This window comes from Alnus glutinosa, chromosome 2 (genome assembly GCF_958979055.1).
Source record: "Alnus glutinosa chromosome 2, dhAlnGlut1.1, whole genome shotgun sequence".
Classification (NCBI taxonomy): Eukaryota; Viridiplantae; Streptophyta; class Magnoliopsida; order Fagales; family Betulaceae; genus Alnus; species Alnus glutinosa.
Window position 1 is genome coordinate 28,391,942 of NC_084887.1, and position 20,867 is coordinate 28,412,808.

Sequence of the window (20,867 nt, forward strand, 5' to 3'; positions counted from 1 at the left end):
GTTTGAATATTATGATTATCACTTTGAGACTTATCTTTTGAGTTCAAATCTGTGGATGATTTGAATGGTGTTTATCCTTTACAAGGATGCAGTGCAGTGACTTTAATTTAACCAATTTTTATTTTAAATAAATTATATAAAATGCAACATCACATAAAAGAGAGGAAAGGGACTGAAAAAAACTAAAATAAAATAATAAATGCGGAAATAAGAGAGAGAAAATAACCCAAGAATTTACAGGTGGTTCGGTGTTAGACATCTACGCCTAGCACTACGAATTAGCCCCAATAGCTATATTGTGCTCATTGACTTGTTTGTCTACAATATAAAGGTCCTCATTTATAAGTTTATAAAGTTTAGAGTAAATACAAAATATGGTAATCAATTAACCTGTAAATAGAGAATATTATAATATCAACCAAATATGGAATATATAGAAAATATAATATATTTTCCGTATATTCTAACGGGGACAATACAAGCCACATGAGTGGCTGAACACTCCCGGTCCACCACTAGGATGGTTCGGCCACCACAACCTAGCCATTAGAGGTTGCTGAAACTCCCCCTCTGATGGCTTGTACCTTGTCAGCCATTTTCTTTTTCATATGTATTGTCACGTTCTGAGACATTCATTTAAAATAGTTCAAATTACAGCTATTGCACCTCATACAATAGCCTAGGTACTGCACGGGATCTCAATCCTCCGTTATGATGGTACATATAAGCCTATAAATGGTGTAATTTATTATCCCTAGCAGCTAGTACTAAAATACCATTTACACAATTCATTGGTGGATTTAAAATTTTATTAATATGTAAATTTGAGGTTATCAAATGTAAGATGTCATTTTCATATATATATATAACATAAGGTTTGGAACAAATCTCTTTACTTTTATTTCTATTAACAAACATTTTAGGATAAAAGTTGGTACTCAAACTCTAATTTGTAATCATCTCCTCAACTAATAATATTTTACTTCTATCATCTAATTAAAGTTTACGGGCATGTTTGATAAAGTTTTTAGGGTACTTTTTTTTTATTTTTAACAAAAAATAAATAAAGTGTAAACAAATAACTCAAAACACAAATACTCAAATAATATATATATATGTCGCACCATAAAAACTCTTAATTTGTAATCATCTCCTCAACTAATAATGTTTTACTTCTATCCTCTAAATAAAATTTATGGGCTCGTTTGATAAAGTTTTTTAGGGTACTTATTTATTTTTAACAAAAAAAAAAAAATGTTAACAAACAACTCAAAACACAAATACTCAAAAAAAAAAAAAAAAAACTATATTTATGTCACACCATAAAAAACATTGTCAAACGAGCCATACATTTTTCAGGATGAACTAAGATCCTCTCAATTTTAAATTAAATGGATATTTAATGGATATGATTTATTTTATAATTTCAATATTAGTACGTCTTTTAAAAAATTTAAATAATATAAAATCATGTATACCATTTGATACGCTGATTTTAAATCATCACCATCAAATTAATACTAAATTTCATTTGAAATTATTAGAATCTTAGTCAACTGTGGAGTGTTATACATCCCCAAAAACTGTAACATAAACCATTCCCAATTTCCCGTAAGTCAAAAGTGTATACAAGTATCTATTAAAAAAAAAAAAAAAAAAAAAAAAAGGTAGTGTATAAAAGTACTTATTGCACCATCGATGTAAAACATGATAACAATCATTTTACCTTTTGTTTTTCTTTTTGACTCCTATTTTTTTTTTTTTTTTGAATATTGGGAAGCATAAGGAAGAGACTTCTTCTTTTCGAGAAATTCAAAAAGTGCCATTAAGTGCTTTTACTAAGGACATCAACTTCTTTTATTTATTTACTTATTTATTTTTTATATATATAAAAAAAAAAAGAGAAAAATGACATCAACTTCTATAATAATTATATTTTCTGAAAATCATAACAATTGAAATTTGTGTCCGATATTTCTCATATATTATAGTTTTTTTTTTTTAATCGGCAGTAAGCTTTTCAGCCATTACAATATGAAGAATGGAAGGAGGACACTCCTCCATCCATACCATCTTAGAATTCAAAGACAAAGCATGTTTTATTAATGAATGGGTAGCAGTTTTAGCTTGCCCGCCTACATGACGAACAACAGAAAAAGGGAAGGATAATAAACGAACCCGAATGTCTTTTATCATCTGTCCGTAATTGCTTAAATAAATGTGACTTTGGTTAAGCGCACTTACGGTAATCAAATAATCGTCTTCCAGGATAATCCTTTGAAAGTCCAAATCTCTTCCCAACTCTACAGCACGCCATGCAGCCATCACATTCAATTACATTTTGTCCCTTCAAAATTACCACTCACTTGCACTTACACATTCAAACTACGACTAATTACAACTCAAAATACACAAACAACCAAAATATTTAAAGTTACCCACTTTGGTCCTTCACTTGTTATACTAAGGCTTTTGATCATATAGGAGTGATTTATCCTTTAATAAACTATCTTCAATTTTCTAAAAATTGACTGAGAACACATTTATATATTAGAATACTAATAAAACCAAAAAGCGAATTATGGGTGTAAATTTGACGAGTAATGATACTCTTCATACTAATTTATCATACTCATTTTATATTGGTTGACCTTTCGCATTTTAAGTATTTTTGTTGTTGACTGACATAAAAAATTACTTAAAACTCGTCACGTGAACGGGTGCCACTTTGGCACAGCCAAAATATGGGTGAAAAGTAGCCCAGCTAGTGAAAGCACCAACCAACATAGTCAATGATGATTGAAAAAAATAAAATAAAATGAACATTTAGATCTCATAAAAATCCAATAAATAAGATGAGCTTTCAAATAGCTAATAATATATAAAAAGGAAAGGTAGGCAGGTAACTGAAAACCATGTGAATGCCAGCAGTACAGATTTGTGACCAAGGAAGTTTCCTGAGAGATATGGCTGTCTACTTAATTACATTGGGATTGAAATTATCTTTCAACAAAAAATCAAATCAAAAAAGCCCTATCTAAGCAAAAACAATTGCACATTACAAAAAAACATGCAAATGTAAACAAAAGTGGCCCATACCATGCAGCCTCGAGTCTTAATATAACAATTGATTCAAGCAAGAAAGACATTAGAGAAAGATCATTTGAATTTCATTTCTTGGATCTATATGCATATACATATATTCGCGTGTGTAATATGTATATGCATACGATTAATTTTGGTGATTGATTTTTAGTTTATGCGAGTAAAAGGGATTATGAGTAGATTATTCCATTGGTTTCTTCTATTATTAGGGAGAGGGAAAAAGGGAATTACAATAAAATTAAACAAAATATGGGTGAGCAACCTAAACAACAGCCTTAAAACAACTAGAAAATGGTGAGATAATTAAAAAACAAGCGACCAATTGAGAATTGGTTAAACAAATGATCTGATTCATTAAGCGGCCACAAATGACTCTCCTTCCGAAACTGCAGAACTATCGATATACTGGTATCAAAAAAGATCGGAACAAAAAAGCCGACGAGCAACCAACCCAAACCTAAAAAAATCCGCATAAGAACATAGAAAGGCAAGGTCTCCACCAAGTAGTTGGTTTCTTCTATCAATCTCAACTTTCACCGCCCTTCAAAAGAATAGATTATAGGATGAACACTATGTCGTGTCATTGATCAATTGTTTTCTTCACGATGGACGGTGAGTGCGACACCTATTTTATCTCCTTAGTGACTAGGAAGGTTTTTTTTTTTTTTTTTTAATTATTATTATTATTATTTTTTCTAAAGCTCTGGCATTCGATAATATATTCATACATGGTACATCCAAATATTATATTTAATACATTTGATCGCTTATTATTTTTAAATTATTTTTTGTAATAAAAACCCTTATAAACAAATAAAAAGCCCGCTATTAGGAAAAAAAAAAAGAAGCAATAAAACTGCAAACAAGATAATTGGAAGAGATAATTGCACCGTTGGTCTTTGTGGTATGCTATAATTATTTTCACTTCTTATGGTTTAAAAAGTTCATGGGAGGTCCTTGGGCCCTGGGGTATGCAATAATTACGTTTTACTTCCTAGGTCGATTTTCCTTCCACTATTTTTATGGAATCTGTTAATTCTACACGTAACACGTGTCCATCTTTGTAAAAAAAATATAAATTTATTAAAACATAAATAAACAAACTTTTTTTTTTTTTTTTGTTTAAAAAAAAATAAGTTTATTTATTTATTTTTTAATAAATTTATATTTTTTTTTATTAAGATGGACACGTGTAGGGCTAACAGATTCCGTCAAAATGGTGGAAGGAAAATCGATCCAGGGAGTAAAACGTAATTATTGCATACCACAGGGACCTCCCATGAACTTTTTAAACCATAGGGAGTGAAGAATAATTATGGCATATAATAGGGACCAACGGTGTAATTATTCATAATTGAAATGGTAATATTTTAGAAAGTAACAAATTAACTAAAAATACAAAATTTCTAGCTAAATTTTAGTTAAAAAAAAAAAAATTACTAATTTACAATGCTCTCATTTATTGTAAGCTTAACTCGTGAACTTCATTTCCAGTTCGTTATTAACGGCTATAACGAGGGTTTGGGAAGAGGATGCAATGGCCAATGAGAACAAATTTCTTTCTTTTTATTTTTATTTTTATTTATTATTATTATTATTATTATTATTATTATTAAAGACGGAGAGACAGAGGAACAAAATAATAATAAAAAAAAACAAAAAAAAAACCAGAAAATAGACAAAAACGATCAGTTTTGGCCACTTGCACTCATGACTGAACTATTCAATGTAGTAGGGCTCAAGAGATTCTTTGCTCGCTTTCCCCACTCTCTTTCTCTCTCTCTCTCTCTCTCTCTGCTTCTTCTACTTGAGAAGAAGAAACCGAAACCTTAAACCATAAGAAAAGCCATGGCAGCAGCAGAAGCTCCCAGATCTTCAAGTGGGTCTGCTGATTCGTATCTCGGTAGCTTGATTAGCTTGACTTCCAAGTCCGAAATTCGCTATGAAGGCGTTCTCTTTGACATCAATACCGAGGAGTCCAGCATCGGCTTGAGAAATGGTATATGAAAAATGCATTTTTACGTTTATTATGCATGGAAGTAGGGTTTTGCTTTCTGGGTCTGTGCTATTTTGGGTTCTGAGGTTGGGGGTTTTGTTAATTTGTAACGGGTTTTTGTTGCTTTGTTACTGAGAGAGAGAGATTGGAGCTGTTTTGTGTGTTGCTTTGGAAAGTTCCCGACGCTTAGCATTTTTATCCGTGTATAATAATGCATGTTTATGGAATGTGTATGTGTTTATGGTCATCTCTAACAACTCCTATGTTATTCAAGAAATATAGTTTCGTTAATGGTTCATAGTAAAGGGTTAGTTGAAAATGAAGATGAAAGGGTCTGATCATATATGCAAGTGTGATGGAATATATTGGAAAATAGGGTGAGATATGCTAAAGTTGACATATAAAATGTTCGATTGTATAGCTGTGTCAGCTAAAAGAGGAGGTATACTCCCAGTGTACTAAGGGGCGCCTCATGCTTTTAATGAGATTGGCTTATTACTTATAAAAAAAAAAAAGAAAAAAAAGGAGGCCATGGCGTGTATGAACATATGCATTATGGATTTGAACTTTGCGATGCACCTTTTTTCTTTTCTTTTCACTGATAATTTTATGTGCATTAATAACCTTCCGATCACTGCATTGGTTGTAAAAACCCTTCTTTTTAGACAGCGTGATTCTTTGAGGACGATTATCTATCATTTCAACTTTGAACAAAATAAACATGAAGAATTATATGAGAAATTAATTCACAATCGTGGTTATGGTTAAAAAAGTCATTCAGTGATCTTTTTACTTGATGATGGGCTCGGAGGATAATGATAGCTTATTTCACACCATTGCATAATGAGTTCTTGGATGTCTATGAAAATTTCTGTAGAATTGTTTTGGTTCAAAGCAACCAAGATAGTGTATTGTATTAACATTTATATGCTCTGTACAATTTGAGTTTGTTGAAGATAAATCAAAGATAAACTACGCTACTGAACCTGTACAACTGAAACTACATTTGAAATTCAAATACAATCCTATCATTGGTCTCTACATAACTGAAGCCATGTTTTTTATCCTCCCATCTGCATTATCCACGTGATCTGCAGAATTTGTTGGTTCAGGATTTTCAGCTGCATGACTTTCGGGACTCTTAGTTGTTGCTATCTGAGGCAACACATGTTGGCTAACAGTTTACACCATAGTTTCGTATTTCATTTGCATGGAAATGCTACTTAGATGAGTGAGGGAATGCTGTTTATATACCAAAGCTAGAAAACTGCTGTTAAGAAGTAAATGAACAAAACTGTTGCAATTGGGAAAGGAAAAAAAATAAAAAAAATGTTAAGACTTCTGAGTTTGGCAAGAAGAATGAGTTTAAGAAAATGAATGGGAATGCCTCTTCCAATGAGAGAAATTTAAAATTTTTTCAAGTTCATCTATAAAACTTCCATTTACTTTCTTTGTCCCCGCCAAAGTTTCCATTAATGGATGTTTGGTTGTTTTCAATTAGGTTGTATGACTTTTTTCAGACAATGGGAAGGCATCTCTCTCTCTCTCTCTCTCTGTGTGTGTGTGTCTCTCTGGGGCTCTTATTCTTTTAGGGTCATTAAGATTCTGATCCAGATCTTAGAATCTGGGGCTCTTAATTTTATACAAATTAGTTCAAGTAAAACTCTCTGGTAATGACGGGGTTTTGTATTTCTTATTGGATATTGGTCCAATCATAAATTGCCCAGAGAAGTAAGCATTTTACTTATGGAATCTATGCCAAACGTGATTTTCTTCTTCTTCTTCTTCTTTGCTAAAATATTCCGTTCTTTCCTACAATAAATGGAATGGTCAAATTTTTTTTTTTGATAAGTAAGAGAAATATCAATAATGAGAACCAAGACAAAAGCAGAAATATATAAATTATTTAGTTAATAAAAATAAAATAAATCAAGTAGTAAAAGAGGAGAGGAAGAAAAATAAACTAGGTACACTTGTCTTAAGTTATTCCATGTTTCTTTTTCAATGATGTTATAGAGATGCAAATTGAGTTCTTTGGTTCTAATTTATACTTGTTGACATTGCAGTGAGATCATTTGGAACGGAAGGGCGAAAAAAGGATGGTTCGCAAGTTCTTCCAAGTGATAGAATTTATGAGTACATCCTCTTCCGAGGAAGTGACATCAAGGTATGGCAAATATTTATTTTAGGGAAAAGTACACATATCCCCCTCAAACTACCACTCAATTGTCAATGTACCCCCCAAACTACCTATTGTGTCAATTACTCCCCTCAAACTACTAAAAAATGTCAATGTCCCCCCTAATACCAACAAAAAGACAAAAATAACCCTAAATTTTTTTGAATAAGACAAAAATGTCCTTATAAATTCGAAAAGAAAAAAAACTAAAACTAAAAAATTATTTTTTAAAAAACAAATTAAATAAAAAACGAAAAAAAAAACAAACGAAAAAATAACTGAAAAATATAAAAACAATTTTTTTTTTTTTTTTTTTTTTTTTTTTTAAAAACAAACGAAAAAGAAAAAGGAAAAACCAGTTTTTTATTAAATTAAAAAAACGAAAAAGAATGATTTTTTTTTAAAAAAAAAAACCAAACGAAAAAATAACTGAAACTTACAAAAATAATTTGTTTTAACAAAAAAAAAAAAGAAAAAAAAAACAGTTTTTAATTTTTAATTTTTTTTTTTTGTATAAATTTTTGTTATTTTATATTTTATATTTTATTTTAATAATTTTATGAAGGGTATTTTTGTCATTAGGGGGACATTGACAGTTTTTGGTAGTTTAGGGGGGACATTGACACAATTGGTTGTTTGGGGAGGGACATTGACAATGAGGTAGTAGTTTAAGGGGGTTATGTGTAATTTTCCCTTTATTTTATGAAATTTACTCTCAAACCAGAATGGTGGTAGAAGACAATAGGTATCAACTAGATTACATGACCAAGATCGTATTTTATGCTTCAATTCATTTGTTGATGCTTTCACGTATTTAGTAAATATTTGTATTAATAATAAAAAAGGAAAATGATGGAACTTATGTTGAAGACTATCTTCCATGTCTGTCAACTTTAAAGCCAAATTTTGGGCTTGATCCAATCAGCCTAAATTAGGCATGACTGAAGATTGGTGGTGATGTGTGCCTGAAACTAAGCTGGTTTGCTAGCCAAACTTTTTATGCAAACCGAGATTATATTAAAGACATTTGACCCGTATATGATTGCTTCTAGGAAGCCTTTGGAGTAATATTACCATCATCATCAGTAGAAATTGTTTACCAAAAACATCCTAGAAAGACCCATTGATAAAGCATTCTTCAAACAACCAAAGTTACACCAACAGAGAACACTCAACACTTCTGGTAGAAATTTCCTGTTTGAGCTACACCTGATTGAGCATAAGAAGAAATTTGGTGATGCTTCACTTGACTTTTTCAACTTATCATAAATATTTGTATCCATGCAATAACTGGTTAGAGGGACTCTCACTCTCTCAATGGAATGTTAACTTTCTCATAGTGGCTCATGATTGGGAGGTGGACGTATTTACCTTGTTCTTCAATTTGTTGTATTCCTTTAGATTGAGACGGGGTGGTGAAGACAAGCTTTGTTGGGTACCTTCCAAGAAAGGGTTGTTCAATGTTAGATCTTACTACAATGCTCTTGCTCTCCATGATAACACTCCTTTCTCTTGGAAGAGTATTTTGAGGAATAAGGCTCCTATGAGAGTAGCGTTTTTTGCTTGGTCGGCTGTCTTAGGGAAGATACTCACTATGGATAATTTAAGAAAGCGGCATGCACGGTGATTGATTAGTGGTGTATGTGTAAGAAGAGTGGGGGGTCGGTGAACTACCTTTTACTCTATTTTGAGATGGCTAGTGCTCTTTGGCATACCATCTTCGGTCTTGTAGGATTGGCTTGGGTTATGCCTAGTCGAGTAGTAGATCTTTTCTCCTACTAGAAGGGGCAATTTGGTAGGCTTCGAAATACTGCCATGTGGAAGATGGCTCTATCTTGTCTTATGTGTCATCTTTAGAGGGAAAGAAATGATCGGAGTTTTGAAGACCACGAATGGACGGTGGAGGAATTAAATCATTTTTTCTTCAAGATTCTTTATCATTGGACATCTACCCTTGACTAAAATCATTTCTAGCGTTCATATTTTTCTTGATCTTTTTTCTTCTTCTAGCTAGATATTTCTCTTGTATATTTCATGTGTACTTGGGTTGTGCCTTTTGCTCGTTTTAATAAATTACAATTACTTATAAAAAAAAGGCTTAACTAAATTTACCTCCCTCTAACTACCATCCTTTTTTGCAATGTCCCCTCTAATGTTTCAATTTACGCAATGTACCCCCCAATTTGCCATTGGGGTTGTAGTGTTCCCCTTCTGTAACCAAAAATGAAAAAAAATACCCCCATAAGATAAAAAAATTCAAAATGACTTACCTTTTTTTTTTTTTTTTTTTTGAATTTTTTTATCTTATGGAGGATATTTTTTTTCATTTTGGGTTGTGGAAGGGGGACATTGCACAGTCAATGGTAGATTGGGAGACATTGCAAAAATTAAAAACATTGGGGGGACATTGCAAAAAGGATGGTAGTTAGTTTCCCAAAAAAAGTAAAAAATTACCATCACCGAATCTCCCTTCTCTCTCCCTTGGGGCCAATTACTTAATAAAAAAAGAATTACCATCGTGCTTATCTTGAACAAAAATGGGTGGGGATGCCCCTAGCATAATCAGAAAGATTTCTTTGTGAGCCTATTGCCAAAGTATTATCAAAAGCTGTTGGTTGTGGTGGAAGTTTGTTTTTGAAAAGATTGATTGCAGACTGCAGGTTAGTGCAGTTTATTTGTGATCACTTCCGCTTTTGATTATTGTTTTGTGCAATTTACTGCAGTTTGCTTTGGAAGATATTGGACTTCAAGCTTGTAATCATGTAGTTTATTTTTGGCTTGAATTGCGATAACATAATCTAGGAACATCTGCAAATTGGGCGTTATAGATTGAAGATTTATGTGCTACATTGCAATCTGGTCTCATTTTCCTTTTTCAAGTGAAAGTTTTGTATAATACAGCATAATTATATCAGCCTATTTTTATTGTTGAATTGCCTCAGAATGTAGTCTTTTGTGCATCTGGTTACAGGATTTGCAGGTCAAATCTTCCCCACCGGTTCAGACAACACCTATGCACTATGATCCTGCAATTATACAGGTAAAAGCAAATAAAATAGACTAAATTTGAAATGTCACCAGATTGGTCTATGACTATAACTTGGTCTTATCTCAGGCCTGAGTACAATGTATGATGAGGTAATCAACTTCACTGACCTTTATCTTATTCCTCATGCAGTCTCATTATCCTCAAGCAGCAACTGCATCTACAAATGTACGTCCTGGTCCTGGTTCTATTCCAGATCTTGGTGCCCATACTTCGCAAATGGGCCTACCTGGGCCAATACTTCAAGCAAGTCTTCCCTTATATCAACCCAGCGGAAGTTTAGGGTCATGGGGTTCATCACCTCCGCCTCCAACCACAAATGTCAATGGGCTTGCTATGCCAATGTATTGGCAAGGATATTATGGGGCGCCTGGTTTCCTAGCCCAACAGCAGTCTTTACTTCGACCCCCACCTGGCTTGTCAATGCCACCTTCCATGCAGCAGACTCTGCAATATCCCACTACAAGTGCATCTTTACCTTCCGGATCTTCTAATTTGCCAACTTCACCTTTGTTAGATTCAGCCTCTCCTTTGTTGCCACCCTTTAGCCTTGGCACTCTGAATCCACAATCTTCTTTACTTCCTGCCCAGTCTTCTGCAATTGTTCCAGACTCATCAACAACTTTGATTACGAACAAGGCTTCTGCACAATCTCGTTCTACTGCAACTTTGAGCACCAGCTTGCCATTTGTATCTCCATTGACTACTGGTTTGGATAAAGCTGCCATTTCATCATTAGTCTCTGACAAGCCTAAAGTCCCTAGTCCTGTGATGCCATTTACAAGTATGTCTGAATCTGTAACCCCCATTGCTGGGACACCAAGTTCAATACTGAATGAGGGAGCAACACCATCTTTGGTAACCCCAGGCCAGCTTTTGCAGCCTGGACCAGGATCTTCCTCCCAGCCTTCACAAACGGCTCAGAGAGACGTTCAGGTGGTGCAAGTTTCTTCATCAGAATTATCACCATCAATAGCAGCAACAGAAGCACAAGAACCTATATTGCCTCTGCCTTCGCCATCTGACCATAAGGTATTTGTTTCACAATTCATGGTGGAAATCTTCCGTCATTGCTTTAATTAAGGAACTTTGATAACTATCCCATGACTCTATAACATTTTTAGGCATACCTTTGGCCATGGAAAGTTCTTTAATTTTTTTCCTTTGGGCGGGAGGTTCTTCAAGAGAAAGAAACTTTATTGTTTAAGAGATAAATCAGAATGACATTGCAGAGCAAAACAATCCCCCAAAAACAACAAAAGCCATAAGATGAAGCCCCAGAAGAGCACCCCAAAACAGAGCTAAGCCCGTGAGATATCAACCTATTTACATTAAGCAAAAACTGCATTAACATGGGCCTCATGTCACTATTGACCTGGACTATTTAAAGATAGGGCCCCTAGAAAGCAGACCACGATTGGGGCAAGATTCAATAGGTTTCTTCTTTACCTGCTTGCTGCAACATAGTATGACATGCATCATTGCATATTACATATATTCAATGTGAGCATCATGTAAACCCATTTTATAATTCGAACAAAAGACCAAGCTCCTGCTGTAAACTCTAGCAGCTTGAATAGATTTCTTTTCTGCTCCCGCACTTTAGTTTGTTGTCCCTAGCTATGCTTCCTAGTCATGCCCATTTACTTCAATTTTTTCCAAGCTCTGTAACTATAGAGAATAACATTAGAGGAGGATAAAAATGTTTAGACTGGGAGGAGAGAGAATTTACGAGGAAATTGGTACAGGGATTCCTTCCTGCATTTTGGTTGCACACCCATGTCTTGGAGATTAATACCTGGCTTGAAAAATATGACATGCATTTTAACATGTGCTTTTTTGTTGTCACTTCCCTCCCTTCCCTACTAGCTACATGGAGCTCCTACACATTATCATAGTAATAGAGGAGGACGTGGAAGAGGAAACGGGGTATGTGCTACTTTTCTATCAATTCTCAGAATGTCTTTGACGTTGTATACTGTATGTAGAAACAAATAATATTTGGCTTTTGAAAGCTTACTCATCTCGTGAGCATCTATTGATTTATATAGAGTTTATACAAGATACAAGATAACATCAAAGTACTTGCTTCCTAGTCTAATACTACTTCTTAGGGATAAACCTAATCTAAATACAAAACTGTGATCAGCTCTTTAGTAAATACAAGTAGGACTCTATCTCTTTAGAAACCATATTTTAAACTCTTCTAGTAGATACAAAACAGGACTCTATCTCTTTAGAAACCGGTTGTCACTAGTAGTTGTGATCAACCGGGTTTCTCCTTAACACACTCACTAGGACTCTTTTTAGGTTGAACGGAGTTGGAAGTGGATTGTGCTTTAATATCCTCCCGCAAGGGCAACGGGAGTGAGCGGACGTTGAGCTTGTAAGACAAACATTGGAATCTTTTAGAAGCAAGCGGTTTAGTTAGCACATCTGCAATCTGATCAGCACTTGGAACAAATAGAATCTCTAGGTCCTTGGATGCAACCAACTCGCGAACAAAATGAAAATCAATGGCGACATGCTTGGTGCGAGCATGAAAGACAGGATTGACCGATAAGTAAGTTGCTCCAATATTATCACACCATATCTTTGGTGGACCAGACAATGGAAGACGAAGTTCTTGAAGAAGAGACCGAATCCAGAGCACCTCGGCAGCTGTGTTAGCAACAGACTTATACTCAGCCTCTGTTGAAGACCTGGAGACAGTAGGCTGCTTACGAGAGCTCCAAGAAATTAAGTTAGAACCAAGATACACACAATAGGCACCAGTGGAACGTCGATCATCGGAGCATCCGGCCCAGTCAGCATCCGAGTAGGCGTGTAGGGAATTGGATGAATTCTTGTGCAAAAGTAAACCATGAGAGATAGTATGCTTGAGATACCGAAGAATACGCTTAACAGCTTGCCAATGGAGCGTGGTTGGACGATGCATAAACTGACAAACACGACTGACAGCAAACGCCAAGTCCGGGCGTGTGAGGGATAAGTACTGAAGTGAACCAACAACACTTCGATATAGTGTGGGGTCATCCATAGTGTCACCTGTGTAAGCAGATAATGTCGAAGAGGAGGCCATGGGAGATGAGACGGGTTTTGCTTCAGTCATATTGGTTTTGGAAAGCAAATCTCGAATGTAGCGTTGCTGAGAGAGTAAGAGACCATCCTTTACTGGTATAACTTCAATGCCAAGAAAATAGTGTAAGGAGCCGAGATCTTTAACAGCAAAATCACTGCTCAAAAGCTGTAAGAGGTCATCAACGGCAGTGGAAATAGAAGAGACAATAATAATATCATCAACATAAATCAGTAAGAACATGGTGACAGCTGCTGTATGATAAAGAAACAGAGAGGAATCGGCTTTGGAGCCAATAAACCCAAGCTCAATCAGTTTCCCACTAAGGCGAGCAAACCATGCCCGGGGTGCCTGCTTTAGTCCATATAGTGCCTTCTTCAACTTGCATATATGATGAGGGTAAGAAGGATGAATAAAACCCGGAGGTTGCTCCATATAAACATCCTCAGACAATACACCATGCAGAAAAGCATTTTGGATGTCTATTTGTCTCATAGACCACCCAGCTGAGTAAGCATGTGATAGAACAGTACGTATAGTTGTTGGCTTTACCACAGGGCTGAAAGTCTCACCATAATCAATTCCAACATGTTGGTGAAAACCCTTAGCAACGAGACGGGCCTTATGACGCTCGATAGACCCATCAGCCTTTCGTTTGAGCTTGAAAACCCATTTGCAGCCAACCACATTTTGTGCAACTGAAGCTGGAACAAGGGTCCACGTGTTGTTTTTCAGCAAGGCATTAAATTCAGTTTGCATGGCAGTACGCCACTCATTAACCTTGACAGCATTGGTGAAGCATGTAGGTTCTGTAATAGCAGCTTCAGAGAGCAATGCCCGAGGTAGAGGATAGCGCACTGTACCATCAGTGAGCTTCCTGATTGTGCTGATATTACTCTGAGATCGAGTCCGCATAGGATGTATACAGGTTGGTTGCTGATCAGGGGCCACATCCGGTTCTGCAGGAGATGGAAAAGAAGAAACGGACGAGGTAGAAGGACTAGGACGAGTAGGAGAAGAAGTTAAGTTGGGAATACTCTCGGTAGGTGGAGGTGAAACGGCCAATGAATTCGGAATGGATAAGGAAACAGAAGAAGGAATGGAAGATGGAGAAGCCGGAGTTGCAAGGGTTGTTGTGTTTGAGAAGGGAAAAACATCTTCATGAAATATGACATCCCGAGAAACATAGATACGGCCAGTTTCACTATGATAACACTTATAGCCCTTATGAAGAGTGCTATAGCCTAGGAAGACACAAGGTTTGGAACGAAGGGAGAATTTGTGAGAGTTATACGCACGAAGATTTGGAAAACAAGCGCAACCAAAAACCTTGAGAAACCTATAATCTGGAACTTGAGAAAAAAGTTTTTCAAAGGGAGAAAGATTTTTGAGTAAGGGAGTTGGCAAGCGATTTATTAAGTAGCAGGACGTTAAACAAGCTTCATCCCAAAATTTCTTTGGAAGGGAACTTGCTGCCAGTAATGCTAAGGTGGTATCGATAAGATGTCGATGCTTCCTTTCCACACAACCTTGTTGTTGGTGAGTGTGAGGGCAGGAAACTCGATGGAGAATGCTAATGGATTGAAAATATTTATGGAGGTTGCGGTATTCGCCCCCCCAATCAGTTTGGACAGATTTTATCTTAGCATTGAGAAGACGTTCAACCATGGATTGAAAATTAAGAAACACTTGCATGACATCCGATTTGGATTGAATAGGGTACACCCACGTAAAACGACTAAAAGCATCCACAAAAGAAACATAAAACCGATTTCCATTTATTGAAATAGTGGGGGAAGGACCCCAAACATCGGAGTAGATTAAATCTAAGGGATTACAAATTAAAGATTGAGAAGCAGAAAAGGGCAATTGGTGACCCTTTGCCTGAGGACAGACATTGCAGGGAGACGATGCCTTATTTGACAAAACAGGAAGCTGAAATTTGGATAGGACAAGGTTGACAGTCCGAAGGGCTGGATGACCCAAACGTTGATGCCAACTTTGCGAAGAAGTCCTCTCACCAACGAGTGCTTGTGATGTAGAAGAAGGCACTGACGGAGGGAAGAGGTGATAAAGACCATCCTTAAGTGGGCCTTGATGAACTGGCAGGTTGGTCTTGCAATCCTTGATGACAAAAAAAGAGGAATGAAACTCAAAGAAGACATCATTGTCAGAAGCAAACTGACGGACAGAAAGAAGGTTTTTGCAGATATGAGGAACATGAAGTAATTGATTTAGAAGAAATTTACGACGAGAAAGTGAAAGAGTGGCAGAACCGGAGTGAGATATAGACAAACCTGTACCATTACCTATGCGGATTTGATCTTGGCCAGAATACTCTTCAGAGGAAATATTCAGGTTCTGCAGGTTGTTGGTTAGGTGGTGAGTTGCACCAGTATCCGGATACCAATTTTCCTCTGGAGGAAGATTAGGAGAAGAATAATAGGCCTGAGCAGACTGATATGGAGCAGCTGGTGAACCAGTAAGAGCTGGATCTGGACGCTGATAGCACCTGGGGGCAGTGTGGCCGATTTTCCCACAAAATTGACAGATGGGACGTGAAGACTGTGCAGAATCAGATGAGAAATATGTACCTCTGCCACGGCCAGAAGAGGCAGGTCCCCGACCTCTATAGTTGTTGTTGCTGCGGCCACGACCACGATAGCCCCGACCTCGTGATGGTGCACCTCGGGTAGAGATATTAGCAGCAGGCGATACAGGCTCCACGGGTGTGAGATTATGTTCAATCCGCATCTCATGAGCAAGAAGATGTCCATAGATTTCATCTAGGGATAAAGGATCCAGTCGAGTAGTGATGGAAGTAACGAACGGATCGTAATCAGATCCGAGACCAGCCAAAAAATAAGAGGTGCGCTCAAAGTCGTTGAGATGTTGGCCGGCAGCAGCAAGGTTGTCACAAAGAGCCTTGAATGATTGAAAATATTCAGTGATCGATGCACTTCCCTTCTTGGAGGTAGCAAGTTGATAATGAATCTGGAGGACCCGGGATCGGGCTTGGGAAGCAAACATGGACACCAAGGTAGTCCAAAGTTGATGAGCAGTGGCACAGCCGACTGCATGAACCACAAGAGGTTCGGATAGTGTGGAGATTAACACACTGAGAAGCATCTGATCACGTTGGCACCAAGCTAGAAATTCTGGATTTGCTATGGTGGCAGGAGCACCTTGAGTGGTGCTCGGATTCGGAATAGTCTGGGCTGGAGGCTGAGTAGAACCATCCAGGAAGCCATATGAATCTTGAGCTTTAACAAAAGCCATGATTTGAGTTCTCCAACTGGGAAAGTTTGCATTGGAGAGCTTGATTTGCAGGGTGTGGTTCATGTTGGGAATAGTAAAAACAGCATTAGAAGCGGGTGGAGTAAGAGTAGAATTTGTTTCTCCTGAGGAGGTTGTAGAATCGGACATGATGATGAAAAAGACGCTAGTCTATGGAAAGCTCTGATACCATGTAGAAACAAATAATATTTGGCTTTTGAAAGCTTACTCATCTCGTGAGCATCTATTGATTTATATAGAGTTTATACAAGATACAAGATAACATCAAAGTACTTGCTTCCTAGTCTAATACTACTTCTTAGGGATAAACCTAATCTAAATACAAAACTGTGATCAGCTCTTTAGTAAATACAAGTAGGACTCTATCTCTTTAGAAACCATATTTTAAACTCTTCTAGTAGATACAAAACAGGACTCTATCTCTTTAGAAACCGGTTGTCACTAGTAGTTGTGATCAACCGGGTTTCTCCTTAACACACTCACTAGGACTCTTTTTAGGTTGAACGGAGTTGGAAGTGGATTGTGCTTTAATACTGTAGCCATCTTAATAATCTGAAATGCGTGTTGCAAAACATGTGGATGCTTCAAATTTCTCTCTGAAATTTGATCTGTTGTTATTATTGTTAAATATTCGAGGTCTGAACACTGACTAGTTGTAATATCTTAACCATCATATTTGGTATCAAAGGTATTAATTTGTTCAGTGTCTTGTGAATCTATGGGAGACTTTTAGTTTTACCCTTAGATTGTGGCTGTGGTTGCACCTTGCCAGCTTCACTGGGTTGCTATTTTTGTTTTTGGTTGTCTTATATTGTTTGCTGGTTAATGAATCAACCCATATGCACACACCTAGATGCAAGGTCTGGAATAATTAGTAATTTATGTTTTTGTTGAGCAATCATGAAAAATCATTAAAAGATACTTTTCTATGTCCACTGACTTTAATTTTCAAGCTTGTCGAATCATTGGATCAGTATCCTTTTATCTTTTCTCTGTTTTTTTGGTTTATTTTTTATTTGGTAAATAGTAAGAGTTTGAACAAAACCCCTCCCTATGCAATTGATGCTTACAGTGAACATGGTTTTATTGTTGACATCACCAATGTTGAGATGAAATGAGATAATGTTACTCTTAAAATTTTGATGCAACTATCTCTGCAGAAGTTCTAAGGGACAAACTGATTCAGTTTAAGTTCTGTTACAAAATGAAATTAGACTCCATTAAGATAGGACAAATTTCTTGATCTCTTTAAATTGTCCTCTATTTTGTTAAGTGTCTTGATCTCCTTGTAGTGAACCTCATTAAATGTGAAGCTCTGTGGTGAAGCAAGAGACCTGCATCCCACGAACGATCCCACCCCCCCTGCCTGATATGGTTATAAGTCTATAATGCCACCCCAAAACATTAACTGACAATAGTTGGTGTTACATGTGCCCTTTGTCATGCGTTCTTCCTGTTTAATGACTGGTAATTTTGCTGACAGTATATTTTTAACTAGGTCTAAAAATAAAAATAGAAGGCATAGAATCTTTAGTGAATTGGTGCTCGGGAACACAAGTTAACTCTTTGTTTTTACCATTTTTTCAACCCACTTAACTCAAACTGAAAAAGGTTGGTCTTACATGGTTTCCTGTATTTCTGTTTTAGTGAGAAGCAGCCACTCTGAGCTTAACATTTTCAGTCACTCGTCCCTTCAGACAAAAAGTTAAATGAATAAAAAGACCATAATTTCATGTGGGATTAAATTTCGTACACACTTTGTTGTAAAAAAAAAAAAAAAAGAAGTTAATTGTGAACAAATTTTTTGGGGATGCTAAAAAACACATGTAAATCTTGACTTTTACAGCTCACTGATTTCTAATGTGTTAACTCGAAGCTTAAGTAATTATACGTGATATGACCAGTTTTCAGATAAATCAAGAATAATTTTCTGCTCAACTGTTAATGATTAACTGAACTAAGTTGCCAATGAGCTCTAGCTCAAATGGCACTGCCTTCCTTTATAATGGTGTGGAGTATAAGATCATGGGGTGAAGCGTAAGATCATGTGGATTCATGGCCCATTAGATGCTTGTGTAACTTACCATTCAAAGAAAATCATTTAAATGAACTAAGTTGGGTTTTCCAATATCATGTGTTTTAGTTCAGAAGTTTCAGAAAAACTAAAACTTATTTTAGCATATTCATCTAACTTCTAGGCATAATGATGGTTCAATCTATGTATGTATGTGGATATGAATCTATGTTAATTGACAGAACTTTGAACTGTGTTCATGGTTTTGTCATATGGATTATTACTTTCATAGACACAGCGCACACAAACTTACACTTCTTTGCCTCTGTAGGACTTCACACTTTTTACCTTAGGGCACTGCACGTCTGGTCTGGATTATTTGTTTGGTCCCATAAATATTACAAGTTGGTGATTTTGTATAACTTTTCACTAGTTGGAAATTCGGTCTTGCAGATTGCACGCCCTGTGAACAGTTTCACAGAAGAGTTTGATTTTATAGCAATGAATGAGAAATTCAACAAGGATGAAGTTTGGGGTGATCTTGGTAAAAGTAATAGAACTCAAGAAGATGAAGATAATTCCCAAGATGAAGTCGATGGTGGAGTATCAAGCCATGAGACCAAGGTAATATGATCCAATTAGTCTCTCTCTCTCTAAAACTAAATAAAAATTACAAAATCCAGTTTTTATTTTTTTATAATTGGATGTTGTTTAATATTGGCTTTCTTGTTCTTCAGCCTGTTTATGTTAAGGATGACTTTTTTGATTCCCTGTCTTGTGATGCTCTCGATCGTGAGTCACGAAATGGGAGGACCAAGTTTTCTGAACAATTGAGAAAAGATTCCGAGGTATTTTTACCTTGTTCTTTTTTCCCACATGCCAGGATTTTTGAGTTAAAGAAATTAATTCCATGTTATTTGTGAATGTTCATTTTCTGTATTATTTTGTATGATACTGTAATCACAAATTATTTACAAGTATCTCAACTCAATTTTCAGAGTTTTCTGAATTATTCAACTGATGAATTTGTTTCCAACATGCACTGCTATTGCAACGCCTGTTGCTTCTCTTTGTCAGCATCCAGCGTTCATTATTATTTATATTAAATTTCCTTTGATGATGATGATGATGCTCATGCAGACATTTGGCTATTTGCCAAGGCCCTGGGGTGGTCGCGGAGGTCGTGGACCTGGTCGAGGTGGCCGATCACGCGGTGGTTATTATGGAAGGGGCTATGGCTATTTTGGGAGGGGTCGCGGAAATGGCTATCAAAGCCGTGCCGCCTGGTAAGCACCGGCTTTTTGGTGGATCATTTAGGTCTAACCCAAAGCCAATTAGAGTGCACATCAAGCCAGAGAGGCCTAAGAAAGGAATATGCGTGTACTATTTGTGCTGCTTACATCCTTGAGATAATGCTCAAAATAAGTAGACCCTGAGACAAAGAAGGGATTTGTATTGCAACGTGAGCTAAGCATATTCATGACTTATGCAAAATCAATCGGAGTTGTTAAGGCATTTTCGCCCTTTATCCAAGTGTTGTAATTGACTTCTTTTTCTAGCCCTTATTCCTTGGGAAAGAGTATTTCAGGTCCCAGCAGCTATATTATTTAAGCTATGGATGGACCGTCCCTGTCATTCCATTCCCTCCTCGTAGATCCTATAAAAAGCATGTTGATGGGGTAAAAAATTGAGCTATTTATGTAACAAAGGATGTTACATAAAATTATTCAAAAAACCCTAAACAAAAGAGTCTAGAATAACTTAGGTGATGTTATTTCCATGTGGTTGTTTTTACACCGTTCATCTCTTTGGTGATAGAGGGTAATTATCAAAATAAGGAAGGCTCTTTATGTATTAACGTAAAACGCTTTTTGACAAAAAAAAATATTTTCAGTTAAAAATATTTTTTTAAAAAAATTATGAAATTTTCAGTGTTTGGTTGTTATTTTGAAAATATTTTTAGTTGGTGGGGTGGCACCAATAAGGGTAAGTATCGATGGAAGAGAGATTGATGTATGGGATATGCCATGATTTGTGTTCGGCATGGATGGAGGTTTGAAGAGACGAGCGGACCAGAGCGGTGGACAAAAATGCTTTACATCTTACAAAAATATAAACCATTTTATTAAAAATAAAAATAAAAAATTAATT

The 20,867-nt window shown here is 36.2% G+C and overlaps 1 protein-coding gene across 1 annotated transcript; it reads left to right on the forward strand.

The window, feature by feature from the left end:
- Positions 1–4,820: 4,820 nt before the first annotated feature.
- Positions 4,821–20,249, forward strand: LOC133859213 (protein decapping 5-like). The gene is made up of 8 exons (XM_062294541.1): positions 4,821–5,104; positions 7,168–7,268; positions 10,252–10,320; positions 10,459–11,358; positions 12,196–12,255; positions 19,170–19,340; positions 19,454–19,564; positions 19,857–20,249. Exons 1-8 carry the CDS (start codon positions 4,954–4,956, stop codon positions 20,004–20,006), a joined length of 1,713 nt encoding a protein of 570 aa, XP_062150525.1. The 5' UTR covers positions 4,821–4,953; the 3' UTR covers positions 20,007–20,249.
- The last annotated feature ends 618 nt before the right edge of the window (positions 20,250–20,867 follow it).